The 15,177-nt window shown below is 44.4% G+C and overlaps 1 protein-coding gene across 7 annotated transcripts in view; it reads left to right on the plus strand.

Annotated features, from left to right (window-relative positions):
- Ptpn13 (protein tyrosine phosphatase non-receptor type 13) overlaps positions 1–7,666 on the plus strand; it is a 175,653-nt gene extending 167,987 nt beyond the window's left edge. For all 7 annotated transcript variants that reach the window (XM_076546808.1, XM_076546807.1, XM_076546810.1 and 4 more), the window contains 5 exons: positions 106–196; positions 2,716–3,053; positions 3,912–4,127; positions 5,585–5,647; positions 6,981–7,666. In XM_076546808.1, the coding sequence (XP_076402923.1) occupies positions 106–196; positions 2,716–3,053; positions 3,912–4,127; positions 5,585–5,647; positions 6,981–7,073 (801 nt within the window). In that variant the 3' untranslated portion in view covers positions 7,074–7,666. The remainder of the gene's footprint in view (positions 1–105; positions 197–2,715; positions 3,054–3,911; positions 4,128–5,584; positions 5,648–6,980) is intronic.
- Positions 7,667–15,177: the final 7,511 nt, after the last annotated feature.

Here is a 15,177-nt window from a genome sequence, read left to right on the forward strand (position 1 = left end):
TAGCACTCATAGCCAGCCCTAATCAGTACAGCAGAAGCATTTTCCTTGACTAAATCTTGGCTTTAGTCAACAGATTTAACCTTACGTCCATTTTGTTCCTTGTAGAATCTTCAAGAATTAAAACCTCTGGATCAGTGTCTGATTGGACAAACTAAGGAAAACCGACGGAAGAACAGATATAAAAATATCCTTCCCTGTGAGTTCCAGTGTGGCTCTAACTGAGTGTGTGTGTTCCCTGTGAGTTCTAGTGTGGCTCTAACTGAGTGTGTGTGTTCCCTGGGAGTTCTAGTGTGGCTCTAACTGAGTGTGTGTGTTCCCTGGGAGTTCTAGTGTGGCTCTAACTGAGTGTGTGTGTTCCCTGGGAGTTCTAGTGTGGCTCTAACTGAGTGTGTGTGTTCCCTGGGAGTTCCTGTGTGGCTCTAACTGAGTGTGTGTGTTCCCTGGGAGTTCTGTGTGGCTCTGAGTGTGTGTGTTCCCTGGGAGTTCTGTGTGGCTCTGAGTGTGTGTGTTCCCTGGGAGTTCTAGTGTGGCTCTAACTGAGTGTGTGTGTGTTCCCTGGGAGTTCCAGTGTGGCTCTGAGTGTGTGTGTTCCCTGGGAGTTCCAGTGTGGCTCTGAGTGTGTGTGCAGTGTGAATTGAACTGTTAGAGCTCTCCTGCTAGCCTGACCCATTGCACCTCACACATTAGTACATGTGTGCACACAGAAACAGAGCTTTTCATTGGTAACAAGTAGATTACAGTGCAAATGCTCTTTTCAGTGCTCTGTGTACTCTGAAGCTCAGTCGTGGCCATCTTAAACATTTGTTGAGATACTCCTGAATTTTTCAAAACCGTTTCTTGATTAGAAGTTAATTGGTGATACCTAATCAGTAATTCTCAAGTGTGTTCCACATCTGAATTGCCAAGCCTGGGAGGCAGCTCAGCTGATGCAGTGTTTAGAAGTGGAGACAAAAAGCTCCTTGAAGCTCGCTCTCCAGCCAGCTCAACCCAGTAGTAAGACTCAGGTCCCAGGGAGAGACCCTGTCTCAAAGAAGGGAGGTAATTGGCTCCTGAGGAATGACACCTCATTGACTTTACACACATATGCACACACGTGTACACGCACCACATGTCCATATGAACACAAAATATATGTATGTATATTATTCATATTTATATACATATTAATTGCTTCCAAATGATCGTTCTTGGATTTATGTGAAACCACACCATCAGTTTATTCTGCTCACTAAGTTTACAGACATGTGAATGGTAGCTGTGTGCATGCACGTGTCTGGTGAAGTGCCAGGCTTCATGAACCTTTCAGTTGTTTCAGATTCTAGAAGGAAATAAAAGGAATGATTTCAACCCATTTTAGCCAACAATGTGATTTTTTTTAAGTGTGTGTGTGTGTCCCAAAATTTTAACTTGGCAATTTCTTACGTATTAGCATTTTGGATTATAGCATGTGACGCTGATGCTATCATCACTGTAGCCCAGAAAAGACAATCTTGTTATAAATAATATGCAACTGAAATTTTTAATTAAGATGAGAAACATAAAATTCATTTTGAAAGTTTTCCTGTAAAAACTGAGTCTAGCCAGGCACACCTTTAATCCCAGCACTCAGGAGGCAAAGGCAGGTGGGTCTTTGTGAGTTCAAGGTCAATGTGATCTACAGAGTGAGTTCCAGGATAGCAAGGGCTACACAGAGAGGCCCTGTCTTTAAAAAAAAAAAAGGGAGGGAATCTAAGAAAGTTTTAAGAATGGGAGTAGACCATGGTTCAGCATTAAGTAGGTAGCAGTTGTTATATGAGGCCAAAATAAGTCAGATTTGTATTTAGAAGTCAGAATGGGACAAACTATAAATACAAAAGTAATTTATTGTTAGGAAGCAAATTGTGACCCAAGAGATAAAAGTCAAGCAATAAATTTTGAAAACTATTTTTAGAGGTTTTACCTTGATTGCCACCAAAATTACTTATTAAATTTATGAATATTTAAAATAAAAATGAGGCTGGCACAGCAGGCAAGGATACTGATGGCCACATGGTAAAAGGAGAGAGACAACCTGCCATGTTGTCCTCCGACCTCCACACGTGTGCTGTGGCATGCTCCCCCAGAACACACATCACACACACACACACACACACACACACACACACACACACACACACACACACAAGTAATAACAAAAGGACAAAGTAGAAAGTTCTTCTCAGGTCTACATAAGAGTTAGCTATGTCAGTAATGATTGTAGCAGCTGCTTGGATAGTGTCATTTCAATGCAAACTTTTGTTCTGTGAAAGTGTTTGTCCCATCATTCAAGACTATTATCCTTGGTATCAAGATATTGACAGAGAAATAACAAAGGTGTTTGTGTTTGTTTCTCTGATTGCTTACTATGAAGTTCACCTTATATTTGTTAAGTTTAATTTTCATTACATACATTATCACATTAATTATACATATTTAGTCTATACATAAAATAAAATATATATTGGCAAACTCCAAGTTTCACAGAAAGCCACCACGCTGACATCTTCGATACAGTGTCATAACAAAACCATAAATATACGTGGACTGCTGCCATGTGAAAACATCCTTCACCAAAGCTTGTGGCAGTGAGTCCGTGGGGGGCTACAGGAACAGTCATGAGCTTTGACTGGTTATGTGTGAAACTCACAGTGACAGTGCATGATCATGACATGGACCTTTGGCTGTGGACATTCACAGATGACTCCACAAGAGTGCCTCTTGGAGACGAAGGCGGGTACATCAATGCCAGTTTCATCAGGATCCCAGTGGGGACACAGGAGTTCGTCTACATTGCCTGCCAGGGGCCCTTGCCCACCACCGTGGGGGATTTCTGGCAAATGGTTTGGGAGCAGAACTCCACAGTGATAGCAATGATGACGCAGGAGGTGGAAGGAGACAAAGTCAAATGCCAGCGCTACTGGCCGAGCATCCTGGGCACGACGACCATGGCCAATGAGAGGCTGCGCCTGGCTCTCCTGAGAATGCAGCAGCTGAAGGGCTTCGTGGTGCGGGTGCTGAGCCTGGAGGATATTCAGGTGAGTCGTCTTTGCTCCTCCTGAGCCTTGGCTCCCCTTCAGACAGCAGGCCTGCATGTTTCTGGGACCACTGCAATGGAAGCGGGTCGTCTGCTGTGATTTCGGTTCTGAGACAAGGTCTCATGTAGCCCAGACTGGCCTCAAAACCACTGCAAAGCTACAGGCAGCCCGAAAGTCCTGATCCTCCAGCATCCAGGGCAGTTTTAAGTGTGGCCCCTCACAGTTTCCTCTGGTAGACGCTGAATTGGGGTGGGATGCTTCTAACGTGATCATCCTTCTTTGCTTAGGAGTAAATAGTGAAAAATAGTTCAGAACTCTAACATACATAGAAATTTGCCTTTTTTTTTTTAAGGTCCAACATCTAAGTAGACTAATCTATGCTGTTTTTAAAACTCTATGACTAGCTGGGCGGTGGTGGTACACACCTTTGATCCCAGCACTCGGGAGGCAGAGGCAGGTGGATCTCTGTGAGTTTGAGGCCAGCCTGGTCTACAGAGCAAGATCTAGGACAGGCACCAAAACTACACAGACAAACCCTGTCTCGAAAAAACAAACAAGCAAACCTCTTGATAAGGTCTCTCTTTCTTTCTTTCCTGTCTGTTATCTTGAGTCACAATCTTGCTATGTATCCCTAAGCTGGCCTTGAACACTCCATTCTCCTCTCTTGGTCTGAATACTGGAAATTAGGTATACACCATCACACCCAGCTTTGTGTGTTTATGAAGAAGCCTTTTTATTCCTTACATTTTTTCTTTTGGTGATTCCATATATTATTCAAGTTTGAAAGATGAAAATAATATGAGGAACTGACTTAGGAATGGTGTGACATTGTAACTCACTCTATTTTTACACTTTCAGACAGGAGAGGTGCGGCATATTTCTCATCTGAATTTCACTGCCTGGCCAGACCATGATACACCTTCCCAGCCGGACGACCTGCTCACTTTCATCTCCTACATGAGACACATCCATACGTCAGGCCCAGTGGTCACACACTGCAGTGCTGGCATTGGGCGTTCAGGGACCCTCATATGCATAGACGTGGTCCTAGGACTAATCAGCCAAGATCTTGAAGTGAGTGAAGATACTGTTTAATCTACTGTTTAATAATGTGGGTATTGTGAGTATCGTAAAGGTCTGTGGGTGCTGTCCTTTCTTACCCCTTCCAGTCCTTAAGTTTCTCTGTGATACAGAGTCAGTATTATTCCCGTGCTTACAGGAGATATCAATGTCCAGAAGACAGTCCACTTTTTAAGAGGAGAATATTGGGCTTTGTTCTTGTTCTGTGGATAAGAAAAGAATGTTTTTGTTTGAAAATCAATGCTAATCGATTGCTCTAAGTAGTTATTCCTAATGTAAAAATATTACTAAAAGCAGGGCGGTGGTGGCACAGGCCTTTAATCCCAGCACTCGGGAGCAGAGGCAGGCAGATCTCTGACTTCAAGGCAAATTCCAGGGCAGCCAGGGCTACACAGAGAACCTTGTCTCAAACAGAGAGAGAGAGAGAGAGAGAGAGAGAGAGAGAGAGAGAGAGAGAGAGAGAGAGAGAGAGAGAGAGAGAGAGAGAAAAGAATGTATATTAAAGGAGATAAAAGTATAAAAGTATGATCTTACTTTTGGTTCTTAAGTTACTATAAAACCTACTTAATTGCCAAAATATCTTGCATTTAACTACATATATACTCTCTGATTGAAACCAGTGTCTCTTAAAGGATTTTAGGTGAAGCAGTTCTGTCTTGTGCTTGATACTCTGATGAGCTCTATAACCGAATCGGGGAAACCCTACAGTCCAATCTGCCCTTGTGTTCAGTGTCAGCTAAATTAAAAAGATTTGGAAATTTATTCTGAATAGCAGTATGTGAGGAATATTGCTTATATTGTTTTATATATTTTAAGAAATTAGCTAAGTATCAGAAGAAGAGAACTTCTGTTGAAAATTTTCAACAGAGTAGACTCTGATTCTTAGAATCAACTAACCTGGCTCATAGGGTCTCAGAGACTGAACTGACAACCAGGGAGCCTGCATGGGACTGACCTAAGCCCTCTCCATATATGTGACAGATATGTAGCTTGGTTCTCTTGTGGGACTCCTAACAGTGGGAACAGGGACTGTCTCTGACTCTTGTTGGCTTTTGGATCCCTACTCGTCATACTCATGGGAGACCTGCCCTTTCCTAAACAGAAACAGAGGGGGTAGACTTGGGAGGTGGAAACGGGTTGGGAGGAGGGACTGACAAGAGATGAGGGAGGGAAAACTGCCACCAGGATGTAAAATAAATAAATTTATTTAAAATAATTCTATGGTGAGTCAGCTGTGCATCTTCTGGTCTGTGTCTAATGCATTGCCCTGTGTCCTGTGCATCTTCTGGTCTGTGTTTAATGCACTGCCCTGTGTCCTGTGCATCTTCTGGTCTGTGTTTAATGCACTGCCCTGTGTCCTGTGCATCTTTTGGTCTGTGTCTCATGCACTGCTCTGTGTCCTGTGCATCTTCTGGGGTCTGTGTCTAACGCACTGCTCTGTGTCTTGGCAGTTCGACATCTCTGACTTAGTGCGCTGCATGAGACTACAAAGGCATGGCATGGTGCAGACAGAGGTGAGTCTGTGTACACTAATGAGGATTTGTCTTAAGACTGTCATACTCTAAAAGTGCTCTTAAACTTTGATTCTTTTATATTGGGGGGGGGGGTAAGGAAGAAGTATTGACTGTGGACAAAAAGGCTTAGGTGAAAGGGACTTGCTGATGGCCACTCTGAGAGAGGTCTGCTAGGAACCTGGGCGTGCACAAAAGCTGAAATGCAGATGACACGCCCTATCAGATCTGCATAGAATTCTTCTTCCCGTAGACCTGTGCAGCAGTTAGAGCTGAGCTCCAGCTGTGGTTATTGTTTTATTACTTTCCATCTAATATACTGTGGGCTTCTTTTTATTAAGATTTTATTTTAAGATCTGCTAGGACTGTAGTTGTGGGCAGCTGTGAACTACCATGTGGATGTTAGGAACCAAACTCCATGCTCTCCAGGAGCAGCCAGGGCCCTTGCTGGCTGGGTCATCTCTCCAGCCCATTGTGACGCCTTTCCATTTATTTTCAGATTCATTCATTCTTTGCCACATAAGAAAAAAAATCTCAGATCTCAGTATCATCAGCTTAGGCATTAACTTTACCATAACGACTCATTTATCAAAGCTTATTGATTTCTTTACTCTTTTGATCAAAAATATTCAAAGAAAATAATTTCATATTTATTACTAAATCGTATGTTATTTATTATAGTATATTACATATTAAATTTATATTATATTTTAATTTTTACTTCGGGCCAGGTGGTGGTGGCACACACTTTTAACCCTAGCACTTGAGAGACAGAGGCAAGCAGGTCTCTGTGAGTTAAAGGCCAGCCTGGTCTACCAAGTAGACAGCTAGGGCTACACAAAGAAACCGTCTCAAAAAAAACAAAATAAATAAATGAATAATTTTTATTTCTATGTTTTTGCTCTGAAATAGTTAAAGGAGCTTATTTTGATAGATTCTTATTTATATTTTAAAACAACATGAGTTCAGTAAATAGGAAATCTAGACTTTAGAGACTGGGGATGCAGCTCAGTAGTAGAGCACTTGCCGCACAAGGGCCACGGCCCTAGGTTTGGTCCCCAGCACCAAAAAGTAAAATCAAATCACACACACAGAGAAAGATTTCTCAGGATATGTATGCAGTCCAGGATCATTCTGTACATAACCCATTGGCACTTTCCCTCCCATTTCTTATCAATTTGTTTGTTGTTTATAATTTTTATGGCGCTATACAGTTGTGTGCCCGGACTCTTACATTTAGCATTTAAACAAAGCAGTTCCTATTTCCAAATTTCTCAAACCTTACTGTGTGTAATTTATTTATGTAGTGAAGCCTCTCTCCATTCCTCCCCTACAGGGTCAGTATGTTTTCTGTTATCAAGTTATCCTGTATGTCCTGACTCATCTTCAGGCTGAAGAGCAGAAGACACAGCCAAGGCTCCCACAGTGACAGGAGCAGCCTCCCATGTGCCTCCCATGTGCCTCCAGCTGACTCCTGCTCCACTCAGACAAGAGCAGCCAGGCCAAGCTGTCATAGCCTTGCTGCTGAGTCCCTCATCCTTAGAGGAGGGCGCTCCTGGAAGACATATATATGTATCAGGATGTGGTACTTTTATAGCTGCTTTGACCTCTGATAATTATCAAAATTCATTTAACCTGACCTGAACATGTCAGGTCTTAGGGCTGGAGGCAGCATTTGATCAGAGTGGACATTGTTACAAAGACACAATGAATCTATTTTTAATGTACCAAATCTTGTTTATAGCAAATTTTTCCAGTATTTTAATAAAGTAGATTTATTTTATAGAGGATACTTGAAGCCAGTATTTAAGCTTTTAATGACAGTAATATTGGCATAGAAAAGAAACTAGCAATGTTTACTGTATCGGTTTCTAATGTTTACTCTATACAATGTCCTATAATATATTTATATACTTTTCATGAAAATGGAGTTATCACATACCCATTTGTACCTCTGTCATCTCTTTTTAATACGTCATCTCACTTTGTAAATAAAACTACACCTTAAACTTGGACAACCAATGCATGTGTCTTCAGTGTTCTTAATGATAGCCAGGCCTCTGGGAGCCAGTGGACATCTGCACCCTAACGTGGCCATTTCCCAGTTGGTCCAGTCACACAACCACCAGGACAAAGTATGTCAGAAGCCCTGATGGGTCTCAGAAGGGGCTGGCGTGAGGGTCATGATTTGGCTTGCTTTTCTCTGCCCTTGACTGGCACACACTCCAGCTTCTGTGTCTCACTGATGGCTGAAATGGGAGCTGTAAAGTCCCCGCCATGGTAATGTTCAGAGTGCACAGCTGACCAAGCCTTAGTGAGCGATGACAATCAGCTCCCGGGCGGGAGGAGGCGGGGTTGGAATATGATTTTGCTTAGCAGGAAGGACAGGGCCCATGCTCCAAGAAGGTGCCCAGTGATTCTCGGAACACCATGCTGGCTTATTTCACCCCATTCTGGAACCCAGGTCTCCAGAACCCAGGTCTCCAGTACTCCTCCCAGCCTGCTCCACTTCTGAGCTGTTTCTGATCTTACCTAAGTACAGCAGTTGCTGGGATGCATACCTAAGTTGAGGAGGCTCACACAGCCCATGGTGGTGCCTTTGACTCCCTACCAGGTAACAGGTTTGCATACTCATCCTGCCTCAGAATTGGCTCTGCACATGACAGACCCTCCCTCACCTTGCTCTCACCTTTCCCCGCCCATTGGAAGCATATGTTCATAGGTTAAGTTGTAACCAACACTGTCATGCATTTGTGGGAGGAGAGAGGAAAGGGGTTCTGTTATTAGTAGAGGGTGCTGGGCCACAGAGGGCCAGGAGCCAGCACAGCTGGAGGAGACTTTTTCTAGAAAGAATGTCGCTGAGAAATGGAAACTGGAAAGAGGGTGCAAGTTGGGGTTTCTGCATCTGAGTGGAAGGCTTATAATTGTGTGACTGTCCTCAGCTCCACCCCATGGAATGGCAGGGCCATTGTGGCCAAAGTGCCAGGTAAAGAAGGCCACGGTGCCAGGGGACGTGTCGGGGAAGTCAGAGGTCAAATCTGTGACTGAAGACAGCCCTGAGTTTGCTGTGTGCTAGAAACATCTGCCCAGGCATGCAGTGGTTCACACAATGATTGATTCTAGTTTACAGAATAGTTCTGGGAGGCCAGCAGCCCAGTGGTGTCTCTGCCTCTTCTGTTCTCCCTGTTTCTGTAAGAACCCAGGATGATGGCTGCCCCGTGAGCCACAGATAGCTCTCCAGGTCGTTCTCGACAGAAGAGCACAGACAGCCACATGTGGAGTAGACGAAAGAACCCAGTCAGACCTGGGCCACGCCACTGCCTCTCCACCCTTCAGTGAGAACAGGCCAGCGGACAGCTTGCACACGGGCCCCGTGTGAGGGAAAGGCGTTACTAAACTGAACTAGATTACGTTCTAGGATAAATGCTAGAGAGGATGGGACTTGTGGAGAGAATGGAAGTGCGCACGCTGTTGGTAAGAATGGAAATAGCGCAGCCATTGACTTGAGCGAGGTTGTGGTCCGGCTATACCAGTCTATATAGCCCGAAGAAACACCTGCACACTATTGTTTACTGGAGTTCTCGATATTCACAATAGCTGTGCTATGGAACCAGCCCACGTGCCCATCCTCAGGTATGCAATGGATATGAATATCATCCAGCTATCAAGAGGACTGAAGTTGGCCACTATCGGGAAGATGGATGTATCTAGGAGACGCCATGCTATGTAAAACAAACCAGAAAAACAAGTTCTCTCTAATACGTGGAAATATAAGGGGAAAAAAAAACCCTGAAAAGTAGTCATTACTAGGGAGGAGGGAGGAGTTTGGGGGAGCAGGTAAGGGAGGGAGAGGAATGCCTGGATATGACCCATGCTTGCTGCAAATGGGTATGGAAACATCATTGTGAATTCCACTGACATACACAGTAAATGTGTTCGTTTTAATAGAATGGCACTGTATACAGTTATGAGCACTGCAGAAACATCAAGTTAGAAACATCAGTTTAGAGCCAGGCATGGTAGCTCATGTCTGTAATCCCAGCACTGAGCTAGGTTTGCCAGGAGTTCAGGGCCAACCTAGGCTACATAGTTCCAAGGCAGCTTGCTGAAACCTGTTTCAAAGGACAAGTTAGCCTGCATCTAACTGCATCTAGCTGTGCCCAGAGGAGATATTTCTAAATTGTTGTGATAAGTAAGAGAGAAGTGGACACTGAGGGAAGAGGGAAGGTATTTGGGGGCTTTGTTTGCAGAGAGCCTGCCAAATCTTTTGGTTTAGAGATGACTACTTATTAAAATGTGATGATACAAAGCCAAGAAACTTGAAATGCAGCTTACAGCAGCTGTTCCAGTCGCCGATGCATGGCAATGGGAGAAAATGTTCATGTTTTCCTTAATTCAGAAATATTCAAGGTACCTTCTTTTTGTGTGTGTTTGGTTTTCTTCCTCTTTTTTTAATTAGTTAATCAATTGATTTTTTCCCAGCCCAATCAGTTTCCTCCCCCCAAGTCCCTCCCCTGAACTTCCCCCTCATCCCCATCCACTCCCTCTCCCTTCCCTTCAGAAAAATGGAGACCTTCCATGTATATCAGCCAGCCATGGAACATCACATTGCAGTAAGACTAGGCACTTCCTCTCCTGTTAAGGCTGGAGAAGGCAACCCAGCTCAAGGAAAGGTGTAGCTAGAGTTTTCCTGCCTTGCCCACAGTCAGGACAAATCTCTGTCACCTGCCAGTCCCACAGCCGCTCAGACCCAACCAAGTAAACACAGAGACTTAAATTACTTACAAACTGTATGGCCGTGGCAGGCTTCTTGCTAACTGTTCTTATAGCTTAAATGAACCCATTTCCATAAACCTATACCTTGCCATGTAGCTTGTGGCTTACCAGCATCTTCACATGCTGCTTGTCCTGGCGACGGCTGACAGTGACTCCTTCCACCTTCCTGTTCTTTCTTTTCTCCTCTCTGTTAGTCCCGCCTATACTTCCTGCCTAGCCACTGGCCAATCAGTGTTTTATTTATTGACCAATCAGAGTAATTTGACATACAGACCATCCCACAGCAGAAAGGGTCCCAAGAGCAGGCAATAGGGTCAGAAACAGCCCCTACTCCCTCTGCCTGGAGTCCCACAAGAAGACCAAGTCACACTACTGCAATACATGTGCAGAGGGCCCAGGTCAGACCCATGCAAGTTCTCTGGTTGGTGGTTGAGTCTCTGTGAGCCCCTACGAGTCAGCTGACTTTTGTGTGTTTTTCCATGGTGTCCTTGGCCCCTCCAGCTCCCATAATCCTTCCTCTCTCTCTTCCACAGGATTTCCCAAGGTCCACCTAATGTTTGGCTGTGGGTTTGCATCTGTTTCCATCAGTTGCTGGGGGAAGCCTCTCTGATAACCATTGAGCTAGGCAACAATCTATGAGAATAGCAGAATATCATTAGGGATCATTCTTTTTTGCCAGTCATGTTTGGTTCTATCCTAGATTTCTGGACTGTCCAGCCACTGGGTCCTGGTCCTCCAGGCAGTGTCACAGGTGGGCTCCCATCTCATAATATGGATCTGAAGCTGGAACAGTCATTGGTTAGCTATTTCCATAATTTCTGTGCCACCTTTGTCCCATCGTATCTTGTAGGCAGGACAAATTTTAGGTCAGAGGTTATTTGGCTGAGTTGGAGTCCCAATCCCTCCACTGGACGTCTTGGCTAATCACAAGAAATGGCCGGTGTTTCAGAATATTTCTTTAACTATGTAAAGATGTGTTGCTGTTTTTTGTTTTTTCTTGCCTGCCTAAGGCACCTGATTGGTCCAATAAAAAACTAAACAACCAATAGCAAGAGAGGAAATATAGGTGGGACTTCTAGGCAGGGAGAGTAAATAGGAGGAAGACTTTAGGCTTGAGAATAAGAGAGCGAGAGCGAGAGCGAGAGCGAGAGCGAGAGCGAGAGCGAGAGCGAGAGCGAGAGAGAGAGAGAGAGAGAGAGAGAGAGAGACCAGAGAAATGCCAGGGGCCAGACAGACAGACATGAAGGAAGCAGGAATACAGGACATACAGAGTGAAAGGTAAAAAGCCCCAAGACATAATGGAAATTAATATAAACAGGCTAAATTAAGTTTTGAGAGCTAATGGGACAAGCCTAAGCTAAGGCCAAACATTCATAATTAATAATATGTCTCCATTTCTTTATTTTGGAGCTGGTTAATGGCCCAAAGAAAATTCCAACTACAGGCCAGTTCAGGCTCCTTATTGCTCATTACTAAGAGTCATAGTTAGAGTCACCCTCATAGATTCCTGGGAGTTTCCATTGCAGTAGGTTTCTAGCTCAGCCCAGAGATGCCCCCTGATTCTAGTTGTCTTTCCAAGTACTCTCTCCCTGCATTCTGCCCCAACCTGTTCCCTCCTGTTCCCATGCCCATCCCCCTTTCAGACCCCTCCCCCATCCACCTGATGTGTCCATTCTATTTCCCCTTCACGGTGAGATTCATGCATCCCCCTTGAACCCTCCTTATTACTTAGCTTCTTTGTGTCTGCAGATTGTAGCATGGTTATCCTTTACAGCTAGTATCCACTTATGAATGAAGACATACCATATTTGTCTTTCTGGGTCTGGGTTACCTCACTCAGAATGATCTCTTCTAGGTCCATCCATTTGCTGGCGAATTTCATGATGTCATTGTTTTTAACAGACGAGTAATACTCCATTATTAAAGGTACCAATTCCCTTTATGCATTCTTTGGTTGAGGGGTGTCTAGGTTGTTTCCAGGTTCTGACTATTACAAATAAAGCTGCTATGAACATAGTTGAGCAAGTGTCCTTGTGGTATGATGGAGCATCCTTTGGGTATATGCCCAGGAGTGGTATAGCTGGGTCTTGAGGTAGATCGATTCTGAATTTTCTGAGAAACCGCCATATTGATATCTGTAGTGCTGTACAAATTTGCTTTCCCACCAGCAGTGGAGTGTTCCCCTTGCTCCACATCCTCTCCAGCATGTTATTTGTGTTTTTGATCTTAGCGATTCTGACAGGTGTAAGATGGAATCTCAGAGTTGTTTTGATTTGCATTTCTCTAATGTCTAAGGATGTTGAATATTTCTGTAGTTGTTTCTCAGCCATTTGAGATTCCTCTGTTGAGAATTCTGTTTAAATCTGGTTTTTTTGATAAAGGGTTTCTCTGTGTAACCCTGGCTGTCCTGAAACTCACTTTGCAGGCCAGGCTGGCCTCTAACTCAGAGATCTGCCTCTCTGCCTCCCAAGTGCTGGGATTAAATGCATAAGCCATCACTGCCCAGCTTCAAGGTGATCTTATGATGGAGATATATTTGACAAATTATTGGTTAACCTGCAGAAAATTTGAAGATCAATTAAGTTTTAATGTACCAATTTCAGTTTGTATTTGAGTGCAGGTATCAATAAAGCACCTGACCCTGCTGACCCAAACGGGACATCTGTTTTCTTCCCTTTATAAGAAAGCAAGCCCGGATATGAAGGTGATCCGTGACTTGTCGCCCATGGGTTGCTGGGGTAGATTTGGCTGATGTAGCTGACTGGTCTAGTGTCCTCTTCCTCCCTCACCTCTCCATCAGCGTCCCTCTGGAAGCTGTCTGCTTGGTTGGTCAAAGAGAATGAGGCCGATAGAGGTCAAGGGTGTAGGAGTAGCTGAGCTGCCTTTCCAGAATCTCCAACAAGCTCACACACAGACCTTCTCTAGCACTGTCTCTATAGGGCAGGAACGCCAGCAGCTCTATAATTACCCCGACCTCTCTTCATGGTCTGGAAATGGCTGCATCAGTTCCAGCTTCAACCCCAGCTCACGGTATCCCAGATATCTGTGTGGAAAGAAACAGTGCTGGGAAAGCCACGCCCTTCCTGCCCGCTGTCTGACCATGCTGTCACATTAGCCCACATTAACCCCACTTCTGAAGAGGGTCATGCGAGGGCCAGCTTTTAGTAGCTTATCATTCGTTGCATCAACTACAATGCAATGCATTTAGTCAAGTTTTTGTTTTTTGTTTGTTTGTTTGCTTTGTTTTGTTTTTTGAGACATGGTTTTTCTGTCTAATAATTTAGGCTGTCCTAAAACTGACTTTGTAGACCAGGCTGGCCTCAAAATTACAGGGATCCTTCTGCCTCTGCCTCCTGAGTGCTGGGATTAAAGGTGTGTGAGCTATCACCGCCCAGCTTAGTCACTTTTTGAAGTGTCCTTTGTTTTCTATTGCTGAGAGAAAGACTATGACCAAAAACAACCTGGGGAAAGGGTTTATTTGGCTTATGTGCACCCAGGTCACACTCCATCACTGAGGGACGTCAGGGCAGGAGCTGAAGGCAGAACCCGGAGGTAGGACCTGCAGCAGAGACCACTGAGGAAGAGGACTTACTACTTGTTCCCCACAGTCTGTTCAGCTTGCTTAGATACAACCAAGATAGCGTGCCCTGGGGGTGGCACCGCCCCCAGAGTCAGCTAGGCCCTCCCATATCCATCACTAATCAAGAAAACGCCCCCACTGACTTGCCTACCAAGAGTTTTCTCATTTGATCTCCCTCTTCCCAGATGACTCCAGCTTGTTTCAAGTTGAAAAACAAAACAAAGCTAAGCAGTGCCCCAGGCTTTACCCTCCGTTCTAGGAACTGCGGATGTCCCTACAAGCAGGCCGGTGTTATACAGGTTCAGTGGCAGCCTTCACATGTGCCATTTGTGACAACTGGTGCTTCTGTCTTTAACAAAACAGTCTTTCACATATGTGTCCCTTTCCTGGGGATGTCCTAAGCGGCGAATTCTGACCGTATTGCTAACTCAGGACAGAGTGTTGACTTCTACATTTTCCACGGGTGCTCTTGTAGAGAAACATCCAGCAACTCCTTTCTCGTGGGTCTTCTAAACCTTTTGGTGGGCGATGCTCCTTTTGGATCTTAACTCTCTGCTCTCCTGACCATGTACCTCTCAGTCTCTGTCGACTTCCTCTAGACTGTGAACTCCCGAGAGAAGGAACTCTTGCTGTGCTGATTTGTTTGTCCTGTGGGGCCAACTGAGGCAGAGACTGGCTTCCTTTGAACACTTATCAAGTGGAGAAGCAGGCATCCCCACGCGGCAAGGACACAGGAACTGGCAATCACGTCACAACTGAGTATTTGTCATTCTAAATCCTGGTGGGGATCTATCCATACTGCCACAGAAATATTCTGAATTGGAAAAATGCCCTAAGAATCACTGAAGTCGTATTCACCCAAAACATCCTGAAAAAACTTAAAGGATAAATGGGTAAAGCATTTAACCTCAGATTATATATTTTCTCACACTGCAAAATTTACAAATAAGTCCAAAATTAAGTCAGGGTCCCAACAACACACACATTACATAGAGGATTGTGTGTGTGTGGCTCCATGGCAGAGTGCTTACTTGGCATGTGTGAGGCCCTGGGTTTAGGCCCTACCACCAGAAATTGAATAATAAATAAGTAAAAACATGTGTATGTGAGGTTATGGGATAAAGGGAACATTTTAATGAGCGTAGAAGAGATAAATGATTGAATATATGAAATTGTT

Source organism: Peromyscus maniculatus, chromosome 10, assembly GCF_049852395.1.
Source record: "Peromyscus maniculatus bairdii isolate BWxNUB_F1_BW_parent chromosome 10, HU_Pman_BW_mat_3.1, whole genome shotgun sequence".
Classification (NCBI taxonomy): domain Eukaryota; kingdom Metazoa; phylum Chordata; class Mammalia; order Rodentia; family Cricetidae; genus Peromyscus; species Peromyscus maniculatus.